General features: G+C 43.4%; 1 protein-coding gene across 2 annotated transcripts in view; it reads left to right on the top strand.

Moving 5' to 3' along the window:
• LOC111957179 (KN motif and ankyrin repeat domain-containing protein 4) overlaps positions 1–24,327 on the top strand; it is a 48,231-nt gene extending 23,904 nt beyond the window's left edge. For both annotated transcript variants that reach the window (XM_023977928.2, XM_023977927.2), the window contains exons 2-10: positions 9,359–9,515; positions 9,719–11,341; positions 13,267–13,342; positions 13,578–13,934; positions 14,176–14,260; positions 18,826–19,045; positions 19,324–19,466; positions 21,495–21,695; positions 22,876–24,327. In XM_023977928.2, coding sequence (XP_023833696.1) covers positions 9,497–9,515; positions 9,719–11,341; positions 13,267–13,342; positions 13,578–13,934; positions 14,176–14,260; positions 18,826–19,045; positions 19,324–19,466; positions 21,495–21,695; positions 22,876–22,974 — 2,823 coding nt within the window. In that variant the 5' untranslated portion in view covers positions 9,359–9,496 and the 3' untranslated portion in view covers positions 22,975–24,327. The remainder of the gene's footprint in view (positions 1–9,358; positions 9,516–9,718; positions 11,342–13,266; positions 13,343–13,577; positions 13,935–14,175; positions 14,261–18,825; positions 19,046–19,323; positions 19,467–21,494; positions 21,696–22,875) is intronic.
• The last annotated feature ends 2,649 nt before the right edge of the window (positions 24,328–26,976 follow it).

Below are 26,976 nucleotides of genomic sequence, written 5' to 3'. Positions count from 1 at the left end.
GAGGACCAGCCAAGAGAGCATACAGGTCGCAATGGTGGGTAGTATATGGGGCTTTTGGTGACAAAACGGATGGCACTGTGATAGACTGCGTCCAATTTTGCTGAGTAGTGGTGGAGGCTATTTTGTAAATGACATCGCGAAGTCAAGGATTGGCAAGGATAGTCAGTTTTCGAGGGTGTGTTTGGCAGCATGAGTGAAGGAGGCTTTTGTTGCGAAATAGGAAGCGGATTCTAGATTTAATTTTGGATTGGAGATGCTTAATATGAGTCTGGAAGGAGAGTTTACAGTCTAGCCAGACACCTAGGTATTTATGTTGTCCACATATTCTAAGTCAGAATCGTCCAGAGTATTGATGCTAGGCGGGCGGGTGGGTGTGGGCAGCGATCGGTTAAAAGAGCATGCATTTAGTTTTACTAGCGATTTAAGAGCAGTTGGAGGCCACGGAGGAGTGTTGTATGGCATTGAAGCTCGTCTGGAGGTTGTTAACACAGTGTCCAAGAAGGGCCAGATGTATACAGAATGGTGTTGTCTGCATAGATGTGGATAAAGAATCACCCCGCAGCAAGAGCACATCATAGATTATACAGAGAAAAGAGTCGGCCGGGAATTGAACCCTGTGGCACCCCATAGAGATTGCCAGAGGTCTGGACAACATGCCCTCCGATTTGAAACACTGAACTCTTCTGAAAAGTAGTTGTGAACCAGGCAAGGCAGTCATTAGAGAAACCAAGGCTTGAGTCTGCGATAAAGAATGCGCGTGATTGACAGAGTCGAAAGCCTTGGCTGCACAGTAATTGTTTTTTTATCGATGTGGTTATGATATCGTTTAGACTTGAGCGTGGCTGAGGTGCACCCGTGACCGCTCGGAAACCGGAAGCAAGCGGAGAAGGTAGGTGGGATTCGAGATGGTCGTGATCTGTTTGTTAACTTGGCTTTAAAGACTTAGAAAGGCAGGCAGGATGGATATAGGTCTGCAACAGTTTTGGGTCTATAAAAAAGCTAGCCTTTGCTTTCCTAACTGACTGTGTATATTGGTTCCTGACTTCCCTGAAAAGTTGCATATCGCGGGGAGTTTTCGAAGCTAGTGCAGTMCGCCACAGGATGTTTTTGTGCTGGTCAAGMGCAGTCAAGTCTGGAGTGAACCAAGGGCTATATTTGTTCTTAGTTCTAKATTTTTTGAAAGGGAATGCTTATTTAAGATGGTGAGGAAGGCKCTTTTGAAGAACAACCAGGCATCCTCTACTGACGGGATGTGGTCAATATCCTTCCAGGATACCCGGGCCAGGTCGATTAGAAAGGCCTGCTCGCAGAAGTGTTTTAGGGAGCATTTGACAGTGATGAGGGGTGGTCGTTTGACCGCGGACCCATAACGGACGCAGGCAATGAGGCGGTGATCGCTGAGATCCAGGTTGAAAACAGCAGATGTGTATTTAGAGGGCAAGTTGGTCAGGATGATATCTATGAGGGTGCCCATGTTTACGGATTTGGGGTTGTACCTGGTAGGTTCCTTGTTAATTTGTGTGAGATTGAGGGCATCTAGCTTAGATTGTAGGARGGCCGGGGTGTTAAGCATATCCCAGTTTAGGTTACCTAACAGTACGAACTCTGGCGATAGATGGGGGCAGTCAATTCACATATGGTGTCCAGGGCACAGCTGGGAGCTGAGGGGAGTCTATAACAAGCGGCAACAGTGAGAGACTTATTTCTGGAGAGATGGATTTTTAAAAGTAGTAGCTCGAACTGTGTGGGCATAGACCTGGATAGTAGGACAGAACTCTGCAGGCTATCTCTACAGTAGATTGCAACTCCGGTTGTTGTGTRAGCATTTTACACTTTTTTGTGGAAGGGACMTAGGGCAACATGCCTTTGTTGATGTCAAKCGAATGGGACCAACTAGCGTATTGTTTAGAGGCAATGAAAGGAAATTGGGAGCTGCTTTTAAGAGGAAAGATCAGTCAACAAAGTGAATGGGGTGGGGGAGGCTAAAGAAGATTTGAAAAGTCTATATAGTCTGTATAATCACAACCCTGCGCAACCAAACCCCCCCTTTCTTGTCTCAAAAGTATTGTCTGTAAACTTCCACCAATGACAGAACATTCTTGTCAATAGTAGCCCTTTGTCTTTATGTAGTTTTTTTAAGAATCTGCAGAGAGAAGAATGATGTGGTTGTGTCATTACTGTTGTAGTCTTGATATTATACCTTTCAGTGTCCCTTGCTGGTTTCTGTCCGATAATGCTGTTGTGCTCCATAACCACAAGGTGTATCCGTTCCCCCATGCTTGTGTACCCGAAATTACCTTCACCTTGTGCAGAGCTAGGGGTTGGAAGCACATGATGGTGGAATCAGATTCTGTACCACCTACAACAAAATACAGAACAATACACTATTTAACCACCCCACTAATTGTATTGACCTCTATTAGACTGACTAGTTTACAATAGCTAACATGGACATTTCAATAGTCTACTTACTGTTAGCTAACTAGCGTCACTAAATTGGCAGCAAGATTGCTATCCAGCTGAGACTGGCTGTGAACCCACCATTGATTATTTCTACACATTCATCATTGTTAGCTACATCGACAATTATATTTTTAGTAACAGAGTGTTTTCCAGACCCAGTCCACCTGGTCGTGCTGCTGCTCCAGTTTCAACTGTTCTGCCTGTGGGTAGGGAACCTGAGACCCGTTCATTGGACGTGTTACCTTGTCCCGGACCTTCTGTTTTCATCTCTCTCTCTTAACGCACCTGATGTCTCAACCTCTGAATGATCAGCTATGAAATCCCAACTGACATTTACTCCTGAGGTACTGACCTGTTGCACCCTCTACAACCACTGTGATTATTATTTGACCCTGCTAGTAATCTATGAACTTTTGAAAATCTTGAAGAATAAACTGGCCTTAAATGGTCATGCACTCTTATAATCTCCACCCGGCACAGCCAGCAGAGGTCTGGCCACCCATCAGAGCCTGGTTCCTCTCTAGGTTTCTTCCTAGGTTCCTGCCTTTTTAGGGAGTTTCTCCTAGCCACCGTGCTTCAATATCTGCAATGCTTGCTGTTTGGGGTTTCTGTATAGCACTGTGACATCTGCTGATGTAGAAGGAGTTATAAATACATTTGATTGATTGATTGGATTGAATAGATGGTTTACTCTGCTGAAGATAGTTACCAGTCTAGCAGTGACTACCATAGCATTGATTGATTGGATTGAATAGATGGTTTACTCTGCTGAAGATAGTTACCAGTCTAGCAGTGACTACCATAGCATTGATTGATTTGATTGAATAGATGGCTACCAGATTGAGCTACTCTTATATGCTAACATTAGCTAGCTTACGTCAGTCAAAGATAGAATGAACAAACAAACATGTTTACTCTGCTGAAGATAGTTACCAGTCTAGCAGTGACTCCCATAGCATAGGCGAAATTGATTGACAGTGTGAATAAAAATCTCCGGAAGATAGAACATTGAAAGAAAACTCATTTTTGCGCTTGTTTGTAATTAGCACAGCCAGGCACAGAACACCACACAGGCATGACAAACCTGACTGACTAAAAAGTATTGTCCCAAAAAATGTGTTGTTCGTTCGGAGTACACAGTCTCATAGTCCGAATTTGTGGGCACACCSCATCTACCTTGGCGGGRAGTATCTGCATTCGRTATGAATGKCGGACTTTGTGGTTCACTATGAGCAGACAAATACACAGGAAGTRAAAACTTCCCGATTCTACCAGTGAAATGAAAATGTGCTAGTTCTAGCTTGTGGTRTGGATAATTGTGATGTTTATGACAAAAACAGAATGTTGTTTATATGGTAATGTCTATATGCTGTGGCAGAGCCAAAGTGAAATTCCCCTTTAAGGTCGCTATGTCACCCCCTTCTTTTGGGGAGAGCATGTATCAATGCTTCTCNCTAGTTTACAATAGCTAACATGGACATTTCAATAGTCTACTTACTGTTAGCTAACTAGCGTCACTAAATTGGCAGCAAGATTGCTATCCAGCTGAGACTGGCTGTGAACCCACCATWGATTATTTCTACACATTCATCATTGTTAGCTACATCGACAATTATATTTTTAGTAACAGAGTGTTTTCCAGACCCAGTCCACCTGGTCGTGCTGCTGCTCCAGTTTCAACTGTTCTGCCTGTGGGTAGGGAACCTGAGACCCGTTCATTGGACGTGTTACCTTGTCCCGGACCTTCTGTTTTCATCTCTCTCTCTTAACGCACCTGATGTCTCAACCTCTGAATGATCAGCTATGAAATCCCAACTGACATTTACTCCTGAGGTACTGACCTGTTGCACCCTCTACAACCACTGTGATTATTATTTGACCCTGCTAGTAATCTATGAACTTTTGAAAATCTTGAAGAATAAACTGGCCTTAAATGGTCATGCACTCTTATAATCTCCACCCGGCACAGCCAGAAGAGGTCTGGCCACCCCTCAGAGCCTGGTTCCTCTCTAGGTTTCTTCCTAGGTTCCTGCCTTTTTAGGGAGTTTCTCCTAGCCACCGTGCTTCAATATCTGCAATGCTTGCTGTTTGGGGTTTCTGTATAGCACTGTGACATCTGCTGATGTAGAAGGAGTTATAAATACATTTGATTGATTGATTGGATTGAATAGATGGTTTACTCTGCTGAAGATAGTTACCAGTCTAGCAGTGACTACCATAGCATTGATTGATTGGATTGAATAGATGGTTTACTCTGCTGAAGATAGTTACCAGTCTAGCAGTGACTACCATAGCATTGATTGATTTGATTGAATAGATGGCTACCAGATTGAGCTACTCTTATATGCTAACATTAGCTAGCTTACGTCAGTCAAAGATAGAATGAACAAACAAACATGTTTACTCTGCTGAAGATAGTTACCAGTCTAGCAGTGACTCCCATAGCATAGGCGAAATTGATTGACAGTGTGAATAAAAATCTCCGGAAGATAGAACATTGAAAGAAAACTCATTTTTGCGCTTGTTTGTAATTAGCACAGCCAGGCACAGAACACCACACAGGCATGACAAACCTGACTGACTAAAAAGTATTGTCCCAAAAAATGTGTTGTTCGTTCGGAGTACACAGTCTCATAGTCCGAATTTGTGGGCACACCSCATCTACCTTGGCGGGRAGTATCTGCATTCGRTATGAATGKCGGACTTTGTGGTTCACTATGAGCAGACAAATACACAGGAAGTRAAAACTTCCCGATTCTACCAGTGAAATGAAAATGTGCTAGTTCTAGCTTGTGGTRTGGATAATTGTGATGTTTATGACAAAAACAGAATGTTGTTTATATGGTAATGTCTATATGCTGTGGCAGAGCCAAAGTGAAATTCCCCTTTAAGGTCGCTATGTCACCCCCTTCTTTTGGGGAGAGCATGTATCAATGCTTCTCCCCCAATCCCAATGCTTCTCTATAAGTCCCTCACGGGCGTCATTCCACTTCTGACACGAATGCAGCAAATTTGGGGGTAGCCCCGTCCAGGACTCAAACCCAGGTCCATCAACTGTCAACTGTCAAGGTCTGAACCTCTTGACGAGATCTGTAGGTTTTGGGTTAAGGTCGTTACAATAGCTCTTCTGGAGGTTAAGGTCGTTACAACAGTTATGTATGTATACTGAACAAAAATGTAAACGCAACATATAAAGTGTTGGTCCCATGTTTTATGAGCTGAAATAAAAGATCCCAGGAATGTTCCATATGCACAAAAAGCTTATTTCTTTCAAATTTTGTGCACAAATTTGTTTACATCCCTGTTAGTGAGCATTTCTCCTTTGCCAATATAATCCATCRACCTGACAGATGTGGCATATCAAGAAGCTGATTAAACAGCGTGATCCTTACACAGGTGCACCTTGTGCTGCGGAAAATAAAAGGCCACTCTAAAATGTGTATTTATGTCACACCACACAAAGCCACAGATGTCTCAAGTTTTGAGGGAGTGTGCAATTGGCATGCTGACAGCAGGAATGTCCACCAGAGCTGTTGCCAGAGAACTGAATGTTAATTTCTCTACRATAAGCCTCCTTCAACGCTGTTTTAGATCATTTGTCAGTACGTCCAACCGGCCTTACAACCGCAGATCACGTGTAACCACACCAGCCGAGGAACTCCACATCCGCCTTCTTCACCTGTAGGATCGTCTGAGWCCAGCCACCCAGACAGCTGATGAAACTGTCTGTAATTAAGACTTTTGTGGGGAGACTCATTCTGACAGGTTGGGCCTGGCTCCCCTGTGGGTGGGCCTATGCCCACCCATGGCTCCAGCCCGGCCTAATGAATGTATTTCAATTGACTGATTACCCTTATATGAACTGTAATTCAGTAAAATCGTTGAAATTGTTGCATGTTGTGTTTATCTTTTTGTCAGTATAGCTTTACACCACAGCGAAAGTTTTACATGTAACTGCTAAAATAATGGAAACACTCAAGTGAATGAGGGCTACAAAGTATATTTAACGCATTGAATGCTTCAACACGTGTGGTTCCTGAGTTAATTAAGCAATCAACATCCAATCATGCTTAGGGTCATMTTTAAAAATACTGGGAAGGTCGTTAGTTTGGCCAATATTTTGGCTACCATGGCTTTGCCCCATAGAATGACAATGCCCCCATCCACAGGGCGCGAGTGGTCACTGAATGGTTTGATGAACATGAAAACAATATAAACCATATGCCATGGCCGTCTCAGTCACCACATCTCAACCCAATTGAACACTTATAGAAGATTCTGGAGCGGCGCCTGATATGGCGTTTTCCAGCACCATCAACAAAACACCAAATTATGGAATTTCTCCTGGAAGAACCCTCCAATAGTGTTCTAGACACTCGTAGAATCTATGCCAAGGTGCATTGGAGCTGGTGGTGGCCCAATGCCCTATTAAGACACTTTATGTTGGTGTTTCCTGTATTTTGGTAGTTACCTGTACATACAGTTMAACATCTCAGAGGTTTTAGAGTGTTGCAGGGAACACTTCACTAACTCATAAGACAGGCTGTTTTGATTGACATTTCCCACAYGCAAAGGGGCCTCCTCTCTTTCCTTCCTAACATGTCACTGTCTTTCCCAACTGAAGATATTAGTACTCTGTCAAAAGTCAACTTTGAACATGAATACACGTGTCCTATGATGTACAGTGTACCCTCTGCTGTCACGGGCCCCAGGTCTTCAGACTAAATATCAGCGCTGCGGGCAAGGCTTAGCTTAGTTAGGTGTTGAAAGACCTCTCTCATCTCTGTGAAAATGCCTGGCAGGACAATGTATCTATCATCTCTATCGACCATCGTACTGTAATTTTTTCATTTGTTTATATCGGGGCAATTGGTGCCAGCAGTGTGTAGCTAGGGGAATAGAACTAGTCACAGGTGGTGTGTGAATTGTTGTGGGTTACATGGCACAGGTCATGTGCTTGTATGTGTGTAACAAGAGCTGTAAATGTCAATACATACCATTGATACAGGATATGTACTGTACTGTAGTATGCACATGTATTTGAGTGATCTTTGTGAATGTTCTGTATGTATGGAGCATGTGTACAGTGTGTGTGTTACTGTGCTTAATCGGGGTGTGTGTGCTGGGCTACTTTTCCAGCGGAGCTGTTCAGTCAGTGTTTTCTTCTGTTTACTGCATAGCTGACATTGTTTGGGTCTGTGGCTGCGTGTGGCTGTCACTGTGGTCCCCCAAGAGGCCAGAGAGTCTAGCACTCACTGAGCCTGGTGGTCAGGAGCGAGAGGGAGGGGGTTAGGGTTTGAGAGGGGGAGATGGGGGAGGGGGTTAGGGTTTGAGAGGGGGAGGACAGACAGAGAGGGGGGAAGGGGAAGTTTGGGAAGAGGGAAGAGAGTAAAAGAAGAGCGAGAGGGATATACAGTATATGGTCAGGAAAGAGAAAAAGTAAAATAAGAGATGGGGAGAGATGAGGCAATAGGGGAGAAGGTAGGATAAGGAGGGAGAAGGTAGGAAAGGGAGGGAGAAGGGGGGATAAGGAAGGAGGAGGTAGGATAAGGAGGGAGAAGGTAGGATAAGGAGGGAGAAGGTAGGATAAGGAGGGAGAAGGTTGGATAAGGAGGGAGAAGGTAGGAAAGGGAGGGAGAAGGTAGGATAAGGAAGGAGGAGGTAGGATAAGGAGGGAGAAGGTAGGATAAGGATGGAGAAGGTTGGATAGGGAGGGAGAAGGTAGGAAAGGGAGGGAGAAGGTAGGAAAGGGAGGGAGAAGGTAGGATAAGGAGGGAGAAGGTAGGATAAGGTAGGATAAGGAGGGAGAAGGTAGGATAGGGAGGGAGAATGTAGGATAAGGAGGGAGAAGGTAGGATAAGGAGGGAGAAGGTAGAATAAGGAAAGGTAGTGAAAGGTGAGACGAGAGGGGACAAAGTAAGAGGAGAGAAATATATGAGAAGAGAGAGAAAAACTTGAYAGAAAGCACTGGGAGAAAAGTGGGKGGCCGAGAGAGTAGAAGAGAAATGAGTCAGAACAATGGCTGTCTGTATTTATTTTTATATGTAGGAGTGTATTGGGTTCCATGGCTACTGGTCTCAACAGTCTAGGAGTTATTTTGAGATCTGTATTTGGACTGAAGGGCTATAATCAAGAGAACATCAGGTCCACCGCTGTTGTATGCAAGCCGGGAGGGTTCACTCTGATGTGTGAGTGAGAGAGAAAGAGAAATAATATATGAATGAGATTAAAGTGAAGGCTAGTGCCACACGTTCATAATAAGCTGTCTACTGGAAACCCTAGGGCGAATTTTCATTTGGAAATACTAGAACCTAAGTACAGAAGGTTATGTAATAACTACATTTGTGTATGTAATAACTACATTTGTAATTAGCAATTATTGTGTGTAATTTCCATAGCTTAAATATACCACGGCTAAGGGGTGTTCATAGGCACGACGCAAAGTGGTATATTGGCCATATACTCAAACTCCCAAGGTGCATTATTGCTATTATAAATCGGTTACCAACATAAATAGAACAGTGAAGAAGTATTTTTGTGTCATACCCATGGTACATTGTCTGATATTCACACGGCTGGAATGCTGTTACAGCCAATCAGCATCCAGGACCTAAACTACCCAGTTTATAACTTCTATTTAATCATGGATACCTTTCTTTTTTTTAAAGACCTGCACACTGCTCTCACCAGTATAATTTCAATTCAGTTTAAACTGCAAMTCTTTCTTTTCTTTAAAGAGTTCTAATTATTCCGACTCAGATGTGATCTTAGATGTGATCTCCCTATTTTGAATCATGGAGAAATTAATWGTGGTTAACATGCTTAAGGTACAAAAATGACTTTTGATCAGCAATTTCTCACTTCTTCCTTTGTCCTGTTTTCACTCTCTTGCCAGGCAATCYCCTGATTTACACCACAAGAACAGAGTCACAACACCTGTAGAAGTTGGCAAGAGAGCAGACACACTCAGACTGGCACTCAGACTACCAACAACCATGTGCCAACAAACAATGCTCACAGCTGAAGCCTGCAAATGATGGACAAGCAAAATGGTAACAGCCTTTAAAAACATATGAAATGTATCAACAAAAATTGATACCAACAACTTTTTTTATTGTTGGTTATCTATAAGTGTATGTTAGATTATTCCTAAATACATGGTTTATGGTATGAGCCACATACTATAGTGCTTATTATGTGTCAATACTATGGCAACAAGTATTGAAACACTGTTATTACTCTATTACTCTTTTAGGAAATGGGCCCAAAGCCCCAGAGAATAGGGTGAAGGGGAAGCCTCCTCCGTACTCGGTGGAGACGCCCTACGGCTTCCACCTGGACCTGGACTTCCTCAAGTACGTTGACGACATRGAGAAGGGCCACACCATAAAGAGGGTCCCCATCCAGCGCCGGAGCAAGGGGCAGAGGCKCAGCACACTCCCCAGACACCTCAACCTCTCTGGGCTTGGCTATCGGCCTACCCCCTGGGGCTCCACTGGAGCTCTGGCCCCCAGGTCTCGCCTAGCCGACCCCCACTATGGCTCCTGGGCTTATGATGGCAAGTCGTCAGCCTCCTCTGGAAGGTATAAGTCTGTGGCTGAGATGGAGGCCAGTATCCGAGCCTTTGATGAGCAGCCCTTGGGGGAGCACATCAGGCCAAATCTCCTGCGGGCCTCCAGCCTGCCTCTCACCGTCCTGCTGAGGAAAGGTTCCGAGTCAWCTGAAAACCCGGCCAGTCTCCAAAGCTCCAGAGACCGTCTTGGAGGAAGGGACATGTCCACAGAAGACAGCTTCTACTCCCTGGACTGCTCATCCGACTTTCGGTCAAGCCAGGACTTTTCTGGAACCCTCCGCCGCCTCACCGAAGCCCTGGAGCGCGTTGGCGAGCTGGAGGAGGAGGTCCGGGTCATCCCGGAGCTCAAGGCACAGATCTGCATCCTGCAGGAGGAGAGGGAGAGGTTCCGTCTTGGACTGAATCCCCGACCCAGATCCCAAACCCCGGTCAATGGGGCCAAAAACCCCTCTTATGCGACCTCTGACCTCAAAAGACCCAGGAAAGAAAGTCATCTCTTCACCCACAACAACGATGTCAGCGATGACGACTCTAACCAGACACACGAATGGAGGACGAGCACAGACCTAGACGAGCTTCTTACAGTGACATCCCTGCAAGCCAAAGTGGCCATGCTGGAGCAAAGGCTTCATGAGAGCAGCTTGGACCTCCAGAACGCCACCTTGCTGCTGAGAGAACAGCAGGAGGAGGGCCGGAGGAAGGAATTGAGGATGAAGCAGCTCACCAGAAACACTGGGGGCTGGGTGAGAGCGGAGAGAGTCCCAGTGGACCAAGATGATGAAGAGACCGATACTTATTCTAGGTGGTCTTTAGCAGGTGCGCATGGTGCGTCCAGTCGAGAAATGTTTAATGAAGGAGAATCTTTGTCGACCAATGCAGTGGCCATCAGAACAAATAGACAAAACTCTGGCACTCAGATCGAGGGCCTTGGAGATCATCACATTTGGGTTTCAGCTAGCTCTTCCATGATGGAGGTCCAAGCTGGTCAACACAATTCAGAAATGGTGCTCCATCYCTTTGACAGAGAACCAGGCCTGGCAGTAACCATGGAGCACATGCCGCAGAAYGAAGCCTCCCCAGGTGGCATGGAGCAACCTGTGGCAGCCCTCCACGTGAAGAGGATCCAGGTTCTCCTGGAACAGCAGTGGGGGTGTCTGTGTGGGGGGACCGCAACAGAGGGGGGCAAGGCCCTGGAGCACCCAGACCCCAAGGTCAATTCGCTACAGGAGGAGATGATGAGTCTGGTTCATACTCTTTCCTCTTACTACAACAATGGATCCAGTGACGGAGAGGCTTTTCAAGGAGGTATGGTTTTGGGTTGATTTCAACTTTGGGTTGATTTCCAGAATTAGCATGCTCAATGGAGAATCTCCYTTGAAAGTGCGTTCTAATCCAGGAAAAGCCTGGACAATAATGTACAGTCTACATTTTAACCATGTTTCCATCCACAGTTTTTATGCGAGTAAAGTCATATCGCACTAACAACAAAAAATCACGACCGCTGTGATGGAAACAGTACGTTTTGTCACAGAAATGTAAATGCCGACAGATCATTTCTTCATTCGACATGGCGGGATCTTTTTGTGTCGGTAAAATCAATTATGCGAGAAATGGCGGTGGAAACGCCTTCATGTGCAATGTGTGTGGTCCCCCACTACGACGCAGGAAACCATGCAGTTTATTAGGCGACAGAGGAAATTAAATAACTTATGAGGAACTTCATAGGGTGGTGAAAGTGCACAATGATCTTGATGCTCCTTTCCAATAAATATCTAGGTTCTTATTCTATCTAGTGACATGATAGATGCTTGACTGCCGTTTGACAAATACAAATATTAGGCTATCCATGATACTCTCATCATGTATACTAGGCCAATCGCACAGACTAGCTGTTGGCTAGAGCGAACGTGCCAAGACCATAGTAGGCACATTTGCTATTTAACGCAACAGTTTTTGTGACAAAAATATGGGTATAGTTGWAAATGCTATGGAAACATGAAAACGTAAGTGAAAAAAAWACATTTTGTGTGTACTACGTCATCACGCAATGATTTTTATCCACAACAAGKCRGTTTGTTGGAAACASATCACTGGTGGGAAAATGTGCATACTTTCTTCATGCATTTAAAAAAATATTRGCAAGAAAATCTGTCGCCAATTGGATGGAAACCTAGTTACTGGCGCTAGTGAATTCCAATGTTTKTTTTATAGWACAGGGCTCTTTTCTGTCTTTCATAAGTCATTAGATATATTCCAACTCATTTGAATGCGTCTAACTGTAACACAATCCATTCCCAGTGTTTTGTTTTACTCCATTCACGTCATGTCAGCACATTTCACTCATAGCTTTGAGCTGTTTCTCCATCTATCATGAAAGATCAGGTCCGATATGCGAGTCAATGGCGGAAATTCACTGTGCGCAAATTCCATTGCCAATTTAAAGAGACCACTTTCAGACAACTTTATTTTCCTTTCTCAAATTGAGACCCACAATTTGCTATGCAGTGTAAATTGATGGTTGTAGTTAGTCTGGCTTTATGCATGATAGGTTTTTTATTGATGACTGTAACTCTTCCTGACTGTTTGTACTTGATTAAGGATTTTCTTTTTGCCATACTGGAATGCCCTGACTCAGTCCTAGGAGTCTGAACCAGCACCAGTACTTCCCATTTCTTCCTTTCTTCTAAAACGAGAGCAGTTTTGGTCATAATTACAGGGAAACTATTTTGTTCTCATGCGAAGAACAATTCGAAGCTGCTATGGAAAGAACTCACCAGACCCATTTGTTTCACTAAAGCAGGGAAATGAACCGAAATYCAGTTTATATGTAGTTATCATCCAACTGGAGAAAAAAAAACTCCACTCAAAAACAATATTTTTTAAAGAATGAAACTACTAATACCAACAGATAGTTTTTGACTGGAGTTTTACTTTAATTGATAGTTATCAATGCCTRCCATTGTGATTAGGCATCCAGCTATGTATAATAGAGTATGTCGACAGACTTTCTATCTCAATTTCTATGTCATGGGGGCCTCCTCATCATCCTCTTATGCTGTGGTTGGTCCCACTTAGCAAAGCGTCTACAATTCTGTAGCTTTTTATAAAAGGTTAATTTAAGCCTTCAGTTGTGGTTATCTTGTTCAGCTCTTTTTGTATTCAAAGTGGGAGCGTGTGATTTAACAGCTCCGGCCTTAAAATACGATCGGCCTCGTCTTTTTCTCTCTTAGCCCCGAAATCTATCATGAAGAGAAATGGCGGTGCTCAGACGTCAAAGAACCTCCACTTTGCGGGTGTGAACAGCGGGTAAGACACAAGGCTCCTGCTGTTTATTGTTGACAAATAACTAACTTGAGCATCACCCTTTGAATTTATGACCAACTTATGGCTAACCCTGACGATTTCACTGTGCAGCAACACTCATTTTGTACCGTCTGCGTTCAGCTACAGTATAAAACCCCATCATGATGGCTATAATGGCAAAGCACATTGGTTCATAATGACACTGTAGTGTCTGAATATMTTTTTCACATGTGTTTAGCTTTGAAACGACACCAAATGAGGATTTGGACAGTAAGAGCCATGAGAATGTGGACATCTCCGACCTACAGCGACAGCCAGAAGGACAACTCTACCCTGGGGAGATGGTGGAGAAACCTGCAGAACATGGTGGTTCCAACCATGGAGACCAGCAAGAGGGAGACCCAAGTCAAGAGATGATGGAAGGAACCAATCCAATGGACCAGACTACTCAATATGTACAACCAGACTCACATAGAGATAGTGGTGAAAATCTGAAAGCTGGCCAGAAACAGGCCAAGATAGACACCCACAAAGATGAACCTATGGAGGCAGAACCAGACGCAAACAGAGATTCCAAACATGAACTGAAAGACAGGTGAAGGGAACTGAGTATATCTTTATATTTTTTTGTTCATGAACTAAACAATTTTAGGATTTGCCAGTTAACATTTYGGCATATTTATTTAGCAATTTTCAAATTTTGAAGAGTGCCATGATTTGTTTTTCAGACTATGAAAAAAATTGCAATATTTATTCTAATTTATTGATGTTAGTGAGAGTATATGAATACTGCTGACAATCCAACTCATGGGACTAATGATTGTCTTTCCTCATAGGGACACTGTAGATGGAGAGTTCATAGCAGCGTGTAATTTCCTCAAAGATCACATGGACAACATGGATAACCCCAGTGATGAAATGGTACGCATGGTACAGCAATCCACTTAAACATAGGCACATAGACACAACCTAATTACACAAGCGTTATTCAAAAGCTCTGTGAATATCTGTTAAGATAAGTCGAGGCACTACCAAACACAGTGTCTTAAAGATGAACACAATTTGTGACAGCGTCCTTTTTCATTTATTGAACGGAAGAGGATAGTTATGCACCTCATTTCTTTCTTCTATTTCACCTATATTTAACCAGATAAGTCAATTGAGAACCAATTCTCATTTACAATGGTGACCTGGCCAAGAGGCATAACATCGCAACAGTGAACAGGACAACACAAAATAACACAAATAAATCAATAAAAACACACTATACAGAGGAAAGGTAAGAAATACACAGCAGACTTAATGATCAGCAGGTACATTGATCCGATAGCAGCTCAGTTAATATGTTTTTGAAGGAGTGTGGTGGGATAAATGTGTTAAGATTGAGGGTCTTTTGCAGCTCGTTCCAGTCATTGGCGGCGGAAAAATGGAATGAATGACAGGTGAAGGATGTGCGGGCTTTGGGAATGACCAGTGTGACCAGTTTTTTTTTGTAAAGAATCTACACAAAATACTAATGTCAAAGTGGAAGAGAAATTCTAACAAAAATATAGCCGTTGCATAGTTACACTGAACAAAATTATAAACGCAACATGAAAAGTGTTGGTCTGTCACATTCCTGACCTATTTCTGTTAGTTTGTTGTATGTGTTAGTTGGTCAGGACGTGAGTTTGGGTGGGCATTCTATGTTTTCTGTTTCTATGTTGGTTTAGGGTTGCCTGGTATGGCTCTCAATTAGAGGCAGGTGTTTGGCGTTTCCTCTAATTAAGAGTCATATTTAGGTAGGTTGTTTCACAGTGTTCGTTGTGGGTGGTTGTCTCCTGTGTCTGTGTTATGTTTGCACCATACGGGACTGTTTGCGGTTTGTTCGTTTCATGTAGTCTGTTCCTGTTCATTGCGTTCTTCACGTTATATGTAAGTTCGTCGTTCAGGTCTGTCTGCATCGTTTATTTGTTTTGTTAGGTTAATCAAGTATAGTTCGTTTTCGTCTTTGTCTCTTTTGTTTATTCAATAAATTCATCATGTCATTTCACTACGCTGCGCCTTGGTTCAATCACTACTCCTCCTCTTCGGATGAGGAGGAGGAAAACCGTTACATGGTCCCATCTTTCATGAGCTTAAATAAAAGATCCCAGAAATGTTCCATATGCACAAAAAGCTTATTTCTCTCAAATGTTGTGCACAAATTTGTTTTCATCCCTGTTAGTGAGCATTTCTCCTTTGCCATGATAATTCATCCACCTGACAGGTGTGGCATAGCAAGAAGCTGATCATTACACAGGTGCACCTTGTGCTGGGAACAATAAAATGCCACTCAACAATGCCACAGATGTCTCAAGTTTTGAGGGTGTGTGCAATTGGAATGCTGACTGCAGGAATGTTCACCAGAGAATTTAATGTTAATTTCTCTACCATAAGCTCTACCATAAGCTCTACCAATGTCGCTTTAGCGAATTTGTCAGTAAGTCCAACTGGCCTTACAACCGCAGACCACATGTATGGTGTCGAGTGGGTGAGCGGTTTGCTGATGTCAACATTGTGAACAGAGTGCCCCATGGTGGCAGTGGGGTTATGGTATGAAAAGTCCAAGGCAACACAGCAGACTTAATGGGCAGGCATAAGCTACGGACAACAAACACAATTACATTTTATCGATGGCAGTTTGAATACACATAGACACAGTGACGATATCCTGAAGCRCATTGTCGAGCCATTCATCCACCACCATCACCTCATGTTTCAGCATGATAATACACAGTCCCATGTCGCAAGGATCTGTACACAATTCCTAGAAGCTGAAAATGTCCCAGTTCTTCCATGGCCTGCATACTCACCAGACATGTCACCCATTGAGCATGTTTAGGATGCTCTGGATCGATGTGTACGATAGTGTGTTCCAGTTCCCGCCAATATCCAGCAACTTGGCACAGCCGTTGAAGAGGAGTGGGACAACATTCCACAGGCCACAATCAACAGCCTGATCAACTCTATGTGAAGGAGAAGTGTGGCGCTGCATGAGGCAAATGGTGTTCACACCTGATACTGACTGGTTTTCTGATCCAGGACCCTACCTTTTTTTGAAGGTATCTGTGACCAACAGATGCACATCTGTATTTCCAGTCATGTGAAATCCATAGATTAGGGCCTAATGAATTTATTTCAACTAACTGATTTCCTTATKTGAACTGTAACAATAGTYAAATCTMTGTTGAATTTATATTTTTGTTCAGTGTATTTAGCCCCTTTGTTTAGCCAAGCRTAAYTTATTTCAGGAGTAAAATGTGACATAACAAKTCACATAACTTACACGYGCTCACTCTGTGTTAAATAATAGGGGTTGACATGATTYTTWWATGACTACACCTTCCTCTGTTCCCCATACATACAACATCTGTAAGGTCCCTCAGTCAAGRATTGAATTTCAAGCASAGATTCAARTACAAAGACCAGGGAGGTTTTRGAAAGCCTCATAAAGAAGAGCAGCGATTGGTAGATMGGTAACAATAACAAATCAGACATTGAATATATCRTTATGGTCAAGTTAATAATTATGCTGTGGATTATCTATTAAACCACCCAGACACATCAAAGATACAGTCGTKCTTCTGAACTGAGCTGCAGGTAAGGAATGAAACWGCTRAGGGATGTTACCATGAGGCCATTGGGGATTTTAGAACAGCTACAGAGTTGAATGGCTGTGATGGGAGAAAACTAAGGATGGATCAAAAACATTGTAGTGACTTCACAATAATTGCCTACATTACAGAGTGAAAATAACAATACAAATATACAGAATAAATGTTGTATGCAACATGGCACTAAAGTAATACTGCAAAAAAAATAACACAGCAAAGGAATACACTTTTTGGGCTAAATGCAAAGCCTTATGTTTGGGGCAAATCTAATACAACACATCACGGAGTAATTGCCTCCTTATTTTAAAGCATAGTGGTATGCTTGACATTGGCAAATACTGGGGAYTTTTTCAGTTTGAAAAGAAACTGKATGGAGCTAAGCACAGGCAAAATCCTTAAGGAAAACCTGCTTCAGTCTGCCTTACACCAGACACTGGGAGAGGAATTCCCRTTTCAGCTGGACAATAACATACAACACAAGGCCAAAAKTACYTTGGAGTTGCTTACAAAGAAAAGAGTAAATGTTCCTGAGTGGCCATGTTACAGGTTTGWSTTAAATCTGCATGGAAATATATGGCAAGACTTGAAAATTGCTGTCTAGCCATGATCCCCAAAAACTTGACAGAGCTTGAAGAATTTTGAAAAGAATAATGGGCAAATATTGCACAATTCAGGTGTGCAAAGCTCTTAGACACTTACCCAAGAAGACTCACAGCTGTAATTGCTGCCAAAGGTGTTTCTAACATGTATTGACTCAGGGAGCTGAATACATATGCGATGACCTTTATTAATCATAAAAATAAAAATAAAAATCTTCCACTTTGACAMTACAYAGTCTTTTGTGTAGATTGTTGACAAAAAAGACAATTAAGTCCATTTTAATCCAACTTTCTAACACAATCAAAATGTGAAGAAATCCAAGGGGTTTGAATACTTTTGCAAGGCACTGTATCTACAGTACCAGAGTACAGGATGCTATTGGTAGTGGAGATGTTGAGGAGTGAGCTGAGGTAGAGGGGGGACTTGCCTATGAGGGACTTGTAAATAAATCGGTACCAGTGGGTCTGGCGTCGTGTACTGTATGTAATGTGGGCCAGTTGACCAGGGTGCAAAGGTCACAGTGYTGAYTGTTGAAAGGGGCACTGGTAACAACCCACTGGGCACACACTGGTTAAATCAACGTTGTTTCCACGTCATTTCAATTAAACCAATGTGGAATAGACGTTGAATTGATGTCTGTGCRCAGTGAGAAAGCGGCTGGCAGTGTGGTAAATGGCGTCTAGTTTATTGAGGGAGGTTTTGGGGGCAAGCCTTTAAACTACATCACCATAGTCCAGGATTGGCAGGATGGTCATTTTTACAAGGATGCGCATGGCAGTGTGGGTGAAGGATGTTTTGTTGAGAGTAGAGGAAACCAAATTCTGGATTTAACTTTAGACTGAAGGTGGGTGACGTGGGTATGGAATGAGAGTGATCAGTCCAGCCATATACGAAGACATTTATAAGTGTCGACATACAGTACTCTAGCTCAGACCCGTCCAGGGTGAGAATGTTAGGAGGGCAGGCAGGTTGAGGTAGGTTCCGGTTGAAGAGCATACATCATTTTGTTGCTATTGAGTAGTAGGTGAAGGTCAGATAAAGCATGCTGGATGTTGTTAAGGCTATGTTTGAGGGTGGTCAGCACGGATACTTTCTTTTGTGCTATTAGCCTCAAACTGTCTATCTGCTGTATGCATTTTCTCTCGGAAATCTCCAAGCGTTATGAACAGAAGTTGCCCTCGGATACAYATCTAGGACTAGCTTACCCTCCATTTTGGGGAGAAAAACGGTCACATTTCATCTGCTCCCCAGAGGCGGGCTTTGGTGGTGCTGTTCCGAGATTGGTTTCGGGTGGCGGCTGAAGAGGACTCCTTGGCCAATACCGTGTCTGTGTACCTCAGAGAGGTGAGGAAGGCCACGCCCTCGCTCCTCCCCTTCCTTGCTAACATGGCGGACGACAACGGCAACACAGTGCTGCACTACAGCGTATCCCATGCCAACTACCCCATCGTCAGCCTGCTACTGGACACAGGTTGGTACCACTGTGTGTGTGTTATTACACAGCTATGGGGCAATCTAAGGTAAGACAGTGAGTGAGTGAGTGAGTGAGTGAGTGAGTGAGTGAGTGAGTGAGTGAGTGAGTGAGGGTACATAAACACTTATTGTATGGAATTATCTAAATGGTTATACATTTGTACTTATGATTCCATATCTAACAAGTTGACATTGTGTTTTGAGCATTCCAATACACCGTATGTGTTCCTAAATGTGTGTGTGTGTGTGTGTGTGTGTTTGTCCTTCCCCATACAGGTGTGTGTGAGGTGGACCTCCAGAACAAGGCGGGGTACACAACGGTGATGCTGGCCTCCCTAACGGCCCCGGACGGCTCTGGGGACATGGAGGTGGTCCGCAGGCTCATGGAGCTGGGGGACGTCAACGCTCGAGCCAGCCAGGTCACTACCTCTATAACTGCCAAGTACACACCTCATACTTCATCCTAACACTCTTATATGGCACATAATGTACTATACGATCAAGTATCTTAGTATTCCAAAATGTATAACCGTGTGTTGTCCAAACGGTTCCATAACACAAAGCAATAYACAAGAATGGCTCCAACAATCCACAGTGGGTGTTTCGGAGTTACATGCAGTACCATGGTGGTTATAGCTATGAAACATCAAAGTCATGTACAGTAAATTGGACCTGTGCAGTGAGTACTTGTTTTGAATAATATTAGATGTCAATTTTCATGTCGCAGACTATAAACTATATGAATCCGCATCCGGCCAGTGGTCTGTCATGCTGCTCACACAGAGGGTAAGATGGCTTTAATAAACAGAGGCTTAGAGCTCCGCTTCGGAGAGAGGAGATATTGAGTTGACCTTTACAGCTCTCCCATGCGGCCTGGGTTAGGATGAATCACCTCTGTACCGCTGAGAGCAGTGGGAGAAACCGGTAGCCTGGTTACACCAGAATGAACACTGTGCTCACCATTGTTTCAGAGCATGCATTCAGTCTGGTTTAACCAGGCTAAGGTACTGGAGCGTGAGCACCCTTATGTTTCTGGCATGGCTACAGAAGACTGGAGGTTATCATGAGCTCTCTCCTGCTGCCTGGGCCTCTGTCCTCTCATCTCCTCTCACATASAGAGAGAGCTTCAATCTTCTCCATGATTACTCAAAAACCAAATTACACCAAAAACCATAATAACATGTCTTAACGGACCCATGGGCCGCGCCTAGGGCTGTTGCGGTGGCTGTACTGCCACACCGGTAGTCATGAGTCATGACCGCAGTAAAATTCCACGTGACCATCACGGTAATCTRCTCTTATGCACTCAGGACATGCGTTGGMAGTACCCTAATGACCATCGGGTCGCTAATGGCCTYGTACTCAGGGCTCTATTGTCCCTCTACCCACTCTGACATCAATGCAAATGCAGTCGAWAACCACATCAAASACGTATCATCAAAACAGTATCATGCTTTTAAAACTCACCTCACTGTGATGATCAATTTGAGGAAAGAAGTTCAACAACAGGTTGAAACTGAGTGGAAAACATGGTCTRTGTGGATGTTGTTTCAAAGCCAAACARATCGAAATGGACAGCGCTTTCTAAGGTGATGATTAATTTAAAACATCCATAACGCATATTAGAGTTTATGCATACCCATAGGTATGTTTTGATTTCATTCTAAGGTTTGCATCATGAAGACATTCTAAGGTTTGCATCATACCCAACTAAAGTTGCCAAATAACTCAAAATCTAGCATATAGGACCTGTTTCAAATTATCACTTTTATGCTCAACATATCCACATCATATGAGCACTCTCTCCAGAATGGGATATATATCCTTTCTATTTTATTCAGCTAAGATCAATTGTATTCTTCTTATTATAAAATCGTATAATATAAAATAATGGCACGGGACTTATAAGCATAACTTATCTGCTAAATGAACCAGCCTACATCCTATGGCACGGCGCATAGCCAGACAAAGAGTTGGTCAACTCATTTTCTGTTCTTTTGAAATACATTTTCTTCATATCATAATGTTTCTTTAGACCTGCCTAAAATAAACAATGGATTTATTGTGATGGTGTATATTAAATTGATTCATTCAACTTTTTTCAAACGTTCCAAAGACGTGCATCAGCGGCTTGTATGCGRGGAGARCTGGAGATGCTAAACGTGTTTARGTTCATTAACGCTCAATTACCATGAGACCGGACGTCTTTTGCATAACAATAACCGGCGGACAAAATTTCATGACCACCATAGGCCTAGCCTGCATACTTTGTTTCTCTCTCTTTTAAACACACAGTAAAATATTCTCCCATAAGACTGGCCTAAAGATGAACCATCCCACCAGGAATTTGCCACAACTTCCTTATGGCCAGTCAGTTTCAGCTTGGCATATTGAGATGATTCTCCGCTTGGCCCTCCTCATCCCTCTCCCTGTCTCTCTCCCTCCAGGGGGGTCAGACAGCTCTGATGCTAGCAGTGAGACARGGCCGGGGCCTGATGGTGCGTCTGCTGCTACGCTGCGGGGCCGACCCCAATGTCCAGGACCGCCAGGGGGCCACGGCCCTCATGTGTGCCTGTGAGAGGGGCCACACACACGTCGCCCGGATTCTGCTGGAGAGGGCCGAGTGTGACACCAGCCTCACAGACCAGGTGAGTGTTGGATGGATAGACTAGAGAATACACAAACACATGTGCATAGACACACACACACTACACACATAGTGTGTAGTAGCATCATAAACAGGTTTTACCCTGTGCAGTAGGTCAGGATTTGGTATCTGGTGCTAACAGGAAGTCTATGCCTGCAGTATGTCACTGGCTCTCATTGTGCCTGTTGGACAACTCAGGAAGAGAAACAGATTAACAGTGCTATGCACTTTATCATACACACAAAACACAGATATGGATGCACACACACACACGCAATCCCCCACCCCCCTGCAGGCCCTCAGTTACTAACCACGACTTCAGGAGTAAGCAATACATCTAACAACCAGACCCTACGCCACCTAAGGGACAAGTATACAAAATACGCCCTTGGGGGAATAAGAGCGCCTCGAGTATTGCCATTATAAGATTCAATGTGAACAGGATGTCAGTCCTRTTTTCTCACTAGATTTAGCGCCTTTGCTGAAAGAGCAGCTTAGGCTATTTGAAGCATTTGAAAGCCCAAATACCTTGGTTGCGTCCCAAGTGGAACCATATTCTCTATGGGCCCTGGTCAAAAGTAGTGGACAAAATAGGAAATAGGGTGCCATTTGGGGGGCATCCCTTGACTCAGCGATTAGCTCGTCGTAACCCAGTGAGGATTGCCTCTACAATAGGCTTCCTTTATCCACAGAGAGCTAGCAGAGCGTTAGTCAGACGGTCACGCTTAGCTCACTAAAAAGAGGAGAGGAAAGCTCTCACGATTAAGGGCCTCCTGCCTTGAATTGACACTATCCTAGATGCAAAAGTGTTAATTGTATCAATTCTAATTCACCCGGGAATGTGCACTCTACCGTTCTCTCTCATTTTGTCTATATCACTGTCATTTAGCATGGTTACATACCTTAGTAGTGTGTGCCAAACATTTCCTCAAGTACCCCCCACCCATTCCCCTCATTTGATGTATTCCAGTACGAGCACACCTGATTCAATTGGTTAACTAATCATCAAGCCCTTCATTAGTTGAATCAGCTGTGTTAGTACTGGAATAGATAAAAGAATGGAGGTACTCGAGGAGAGGTTTGGGAAACACTGCCTTCGCATAAACCAGAATGGTTTAAACTGCTTAGTGCATACCTCAAGTGTTGACCTTCTCTGCTTTCTTCCTCTCTTCCTCTTCCAGCGTGGTCGCACGGCCCTCTTCGTGGCCCAGCAGGGGTCCCACGTTGACATCACAGCCCTCATCCAGGCCCACCACACACACGCTGGGACATCTCTCTGAGACCTTGACCCCCCTGTTCCCGTGGATAGGTCAAAGACACAGACGCCACAGTGCAAGGAATGTCCAATCCTAAATGGCAACTTATTCCCTACTGTACATAGTGCACTTTTGACAACAAGCTAACTAGCTAAGTACATCTAAAAGCTATGGTAGAAAACTGTGTTGGTAGCCTTCTGGCTATCACTTGACTTCTCCAACACTCACCACTTACTGAGCTCAGCATGTCATGTTAGCATTTCTCACTGACTTCAAGTACTAGGCTCTGGCCAAAAGTAGTGCACTACTTTTGTAGGGAATAGAGTGCCATTTCAGACGCAGCCGAAGWTCCCTCACCTCTGCTCGTCTGATTCGGAGGTGGCCCGTCTCTCTTCTCATCTCCATCTTGGCCCACTAAGGTTCAGGTTGGGAGGTCAATGTCATTCACTATTCCAAACCATGCTTGGAGTTAGCTCTTCAGTTCACTTCCTGTTCCTGGACAGGAAAACATTTTATTTTAAGACTCTTGTGTGCCAGTGGAGTGTTATTATGACAGGCTTGTGCACAGCTCCAAACTTGGAGGGCGATATTGTCTGCTGGTTTTTGTCCTTGCCTATTAAAATTGATCCAGGTGTCTATTCCTACCTGGGCAAATAGCAAAGTGGACTCGTCAGCCGAGTTCCACAATGGGAGATAAAAAAAACAACATCCAAACTGCAGCCCTTGAGACCTCGAGCCGTCTATCCCTGTGTTATTTTRGAAAATGCATTATTACAGTATATGCTGGACCACCAATGGGTGGATGGGTTGATTGCTCTGCTMGTACTGTATACGTTTCAGTGCCGTTATGCTATCCCCTGTATGGCATTAGGGGAGTGACAATGTTCTATCTGTGTGTCAATGCCTTTACACCTCTTCACATGGCCTTTATTGTGTGATTGTAAGGTGGGACTTCTATTTTTAATATCTATTATTTTGACTCAGCCTTACACCATCTCTACCATGTGCAACAGGGAAGAGAGCAATTGTGTTAGATAATATAGAAATATCAGAGAAATCGAATCTAGTTGGTATTCAGGTCTGCACCACTACCCTCTGGGCATTTCATTCAGCTAGAGATAATTATTACAGTAAATATGCTGTACATTTACATTGATGCTTGTCTGGATTGAACTGTTTCCCACTATCAGCAAAATGTTGCATGCATTTTAAAATATCAGTGCGCTATACTGGTAAAGTTTGTTTCATTATTATCAATATCAATTATAGACAAACCAGACAGTGGATTTCTCTACTCATTTTTTATGCATTACTCTTAAAMCTAAGCAAGATTGCTGACATACGACAGTTTGAATAAAATGTCTGATGTTTGCCAAAGATTTTGTATTGATATGGGGAAAACACATCACACCCATTGTGCTCTGTCTATGTAATGACATAAATGGCCAGCGGATGGCGCTATTTTTCCATACTGTTATAACTGCGCGCATGGAATGAATGCTACCCTGTCTGAATGTCTTTCAATTCAGACACGTACATTCTGTACGTACGGGATTAGGAGATATACAATCCCTTTGTAATATGACACACAATTCTTTCTGGTGAGTGCTACTCATTGGTAGTAGTGCATCTGGATAAGGTGAGTCCGCCCCCATGAAATGCCAAAATGCTTTAGGCTTTTACGAAAAGCTCCAATCCATTACTTGTATTATAATAATCATACAAGCATTCAAAGTAATCCACCTTGCGCTTACACTTTGAAATTCAATGCCCTGTCAGCCATAATAGATTATATGAATTCTTGGTACTGGACCGGTAGGTCTCATTCTCTATGCTGGTATGTGTATGTATGTGTGAGGCTTGGCTGTATAGAGATATGGAAATTGTGTGTGAGAAATAAGACTGAGATAGAGGCAGTGTGTGTGATAGTGAAAGATAGAGTGTGTGTGTGTGTGTGTGTGTGTGTGTGTGTGTGTGTGTGTGTGTGTGTGTGTGTGCATGTGGTTGGCTTTATCGCCATGGCAGCAAAGCCCCGCATTTCCCCATGGGATCCCCAGGATGCCTGTTGCTGTCTGTCACACTGACCCCACGCCTGCAGTGTTGCATCCCCATCACACAAAGAAGAGACTGAGTCAGCACTATACGGTATCTATTACAGCCACACACACGCTCGCTCGCACATTAGAATGCAAGCACACCAACACACAATCACACACTTCCATCCCTGTTACAGAATCCAACAACAACTGCAATACCAAGTAAATATAAAGAGAGACCTACTGTATGTCATTTATATTCATACAGTATATGGTGTGTGTGTGATGCATCACTGTCACAGTAGGATGAAGAGCTCCATCCTCTCCATCATCCCCAGCCGGTGTTCACGGGGCTCGGATTTAAGGTGTCCATCTGGGCTCTAGTCTGGAGGACCAACATCTGTGACGCATCCCTGTCTGGCCAAAGTTCAACTGGGCTCCCTATGCATCCTGCATGATTTCCTGTTTAAATGGGGATCATAAAGGAACTATGCAGATGAATGGTGAGTTTAACTTTCGGGCTGTCAAATGCTGCCTRAAAAGTTAGCATCCTTGTGGAARGAGACKATTTTTGCTAATTAGCAACGATGTGGAGTCTGTGACTTGGTTTGCTCGCCGCCACTACACACCTGAAATGTCCCGCGTCTTCCGCCAGCTACGCCATTTTAACGTAACGCATCGCAAATGGACTACTCTATAACTACAGTGCAGACGCAGTCCACATAAGACAATGTCGAAAGTCCCAGAGATTCTTGGTCAGTCTAATGTGTCTTGATAGGTGCTCTTGACAGAAATGATGTCTGTAAACATACGAAGATACAAATATTAAGAGAAGCAGACGGAAACAAAATGACACAGGGAAGAGATTTGCAATGAAGTTTTATATAGCAATATATAGATATTTAAGAACAACTTRATGAAATGATAAAAAGGTGAGCGAGACCATTTTGTCAATTCTGGGTACAGATGTTCTCATTTGCATGTACAGAAGTTGCTTGAAAAGAACCTATCCCCCACAGCGAAACAGCAGTACAAAATAAAAAGAGGGAAAAAAAGGCACCAGAAAACAACCATTCATACTATAAACACTGGGGTTGAGAAACAATGAGATATGGGAAATACTGAGGGGGAACCACGTTGTATTACTTGTACTGATAAAGAAGTACACGTTTGGAGAGAGAGAAAAGGATATCAAATGAAGCAAGACCAAGTAACAACACAAAACACTTGGGCGGATAATTCCTATTTCGTACAGTCAGGGATTGCAGTGCTCTTTTATACAAATAAATTCATATACTGTCATCAACACTTTATTCTTATCTAAAATCTTATGTACATATTTTTTTTTTTTTTTACAGAATTGTATAATACTTTATCAAAAACTTGTTTGCAATATGAAAATGTATTTACAAATCATGATTTCAAAAAACACCCTCGCAGTTACTCCGGTCCCAAAAACATACTCAGCATGCACTCATTCTGATAACAATGCACACACACACACACACACACACACACACACACACACACACACACACACACACACACACACACACACACACACACACACACACACACACACACACACAACACACACACCACACACACACACACACACACACGCACACGTTCTCCCATGCAACACACACAATACAGAAGGCATTCTGAGAGGGCTGAGCAACAAAGTGTACAAAACGTTTCCAATATGGCTGTGGAATGAACAAAAATACTCGCACACATGCATAAACACACARACAGGCACACACACATATCCACCCCCACTACACACACCTATCAATCTGTCTCTTTCCAAATCCCATTTCACCCCAACACCGTGATCGACAATACTACAATGGAGGGGACTCAGAAATGTACATTTTCTGAGRGGATCACCAATGTGCGGGACAGGACAAAAGGAGAGGTGGACAAAAGACAGTCGTGTTTACTGACAGGAGAATCCAACCTGACTGAACCTCATTACTGTTTAAGG

This window comes from Salvelinus sp. IW2-2015, linkage group LG32, assembly GCF_002910315.2.
Source record: "Salvelinus sp. IW2-2015 linkage group LG32, ASM291031v2, whole genome shotgun sequence".
NCBI classification, from domain to species: Eukaryota; Metazoa; Chordata; class Actinopteri; order Salmoniformes; family Salmonidae; genus Salvelinus; species Salvelinus sp. IW2-2015.
This window is presented reverse-complemented; position numbering and strand designations above follow the sequence as displayed.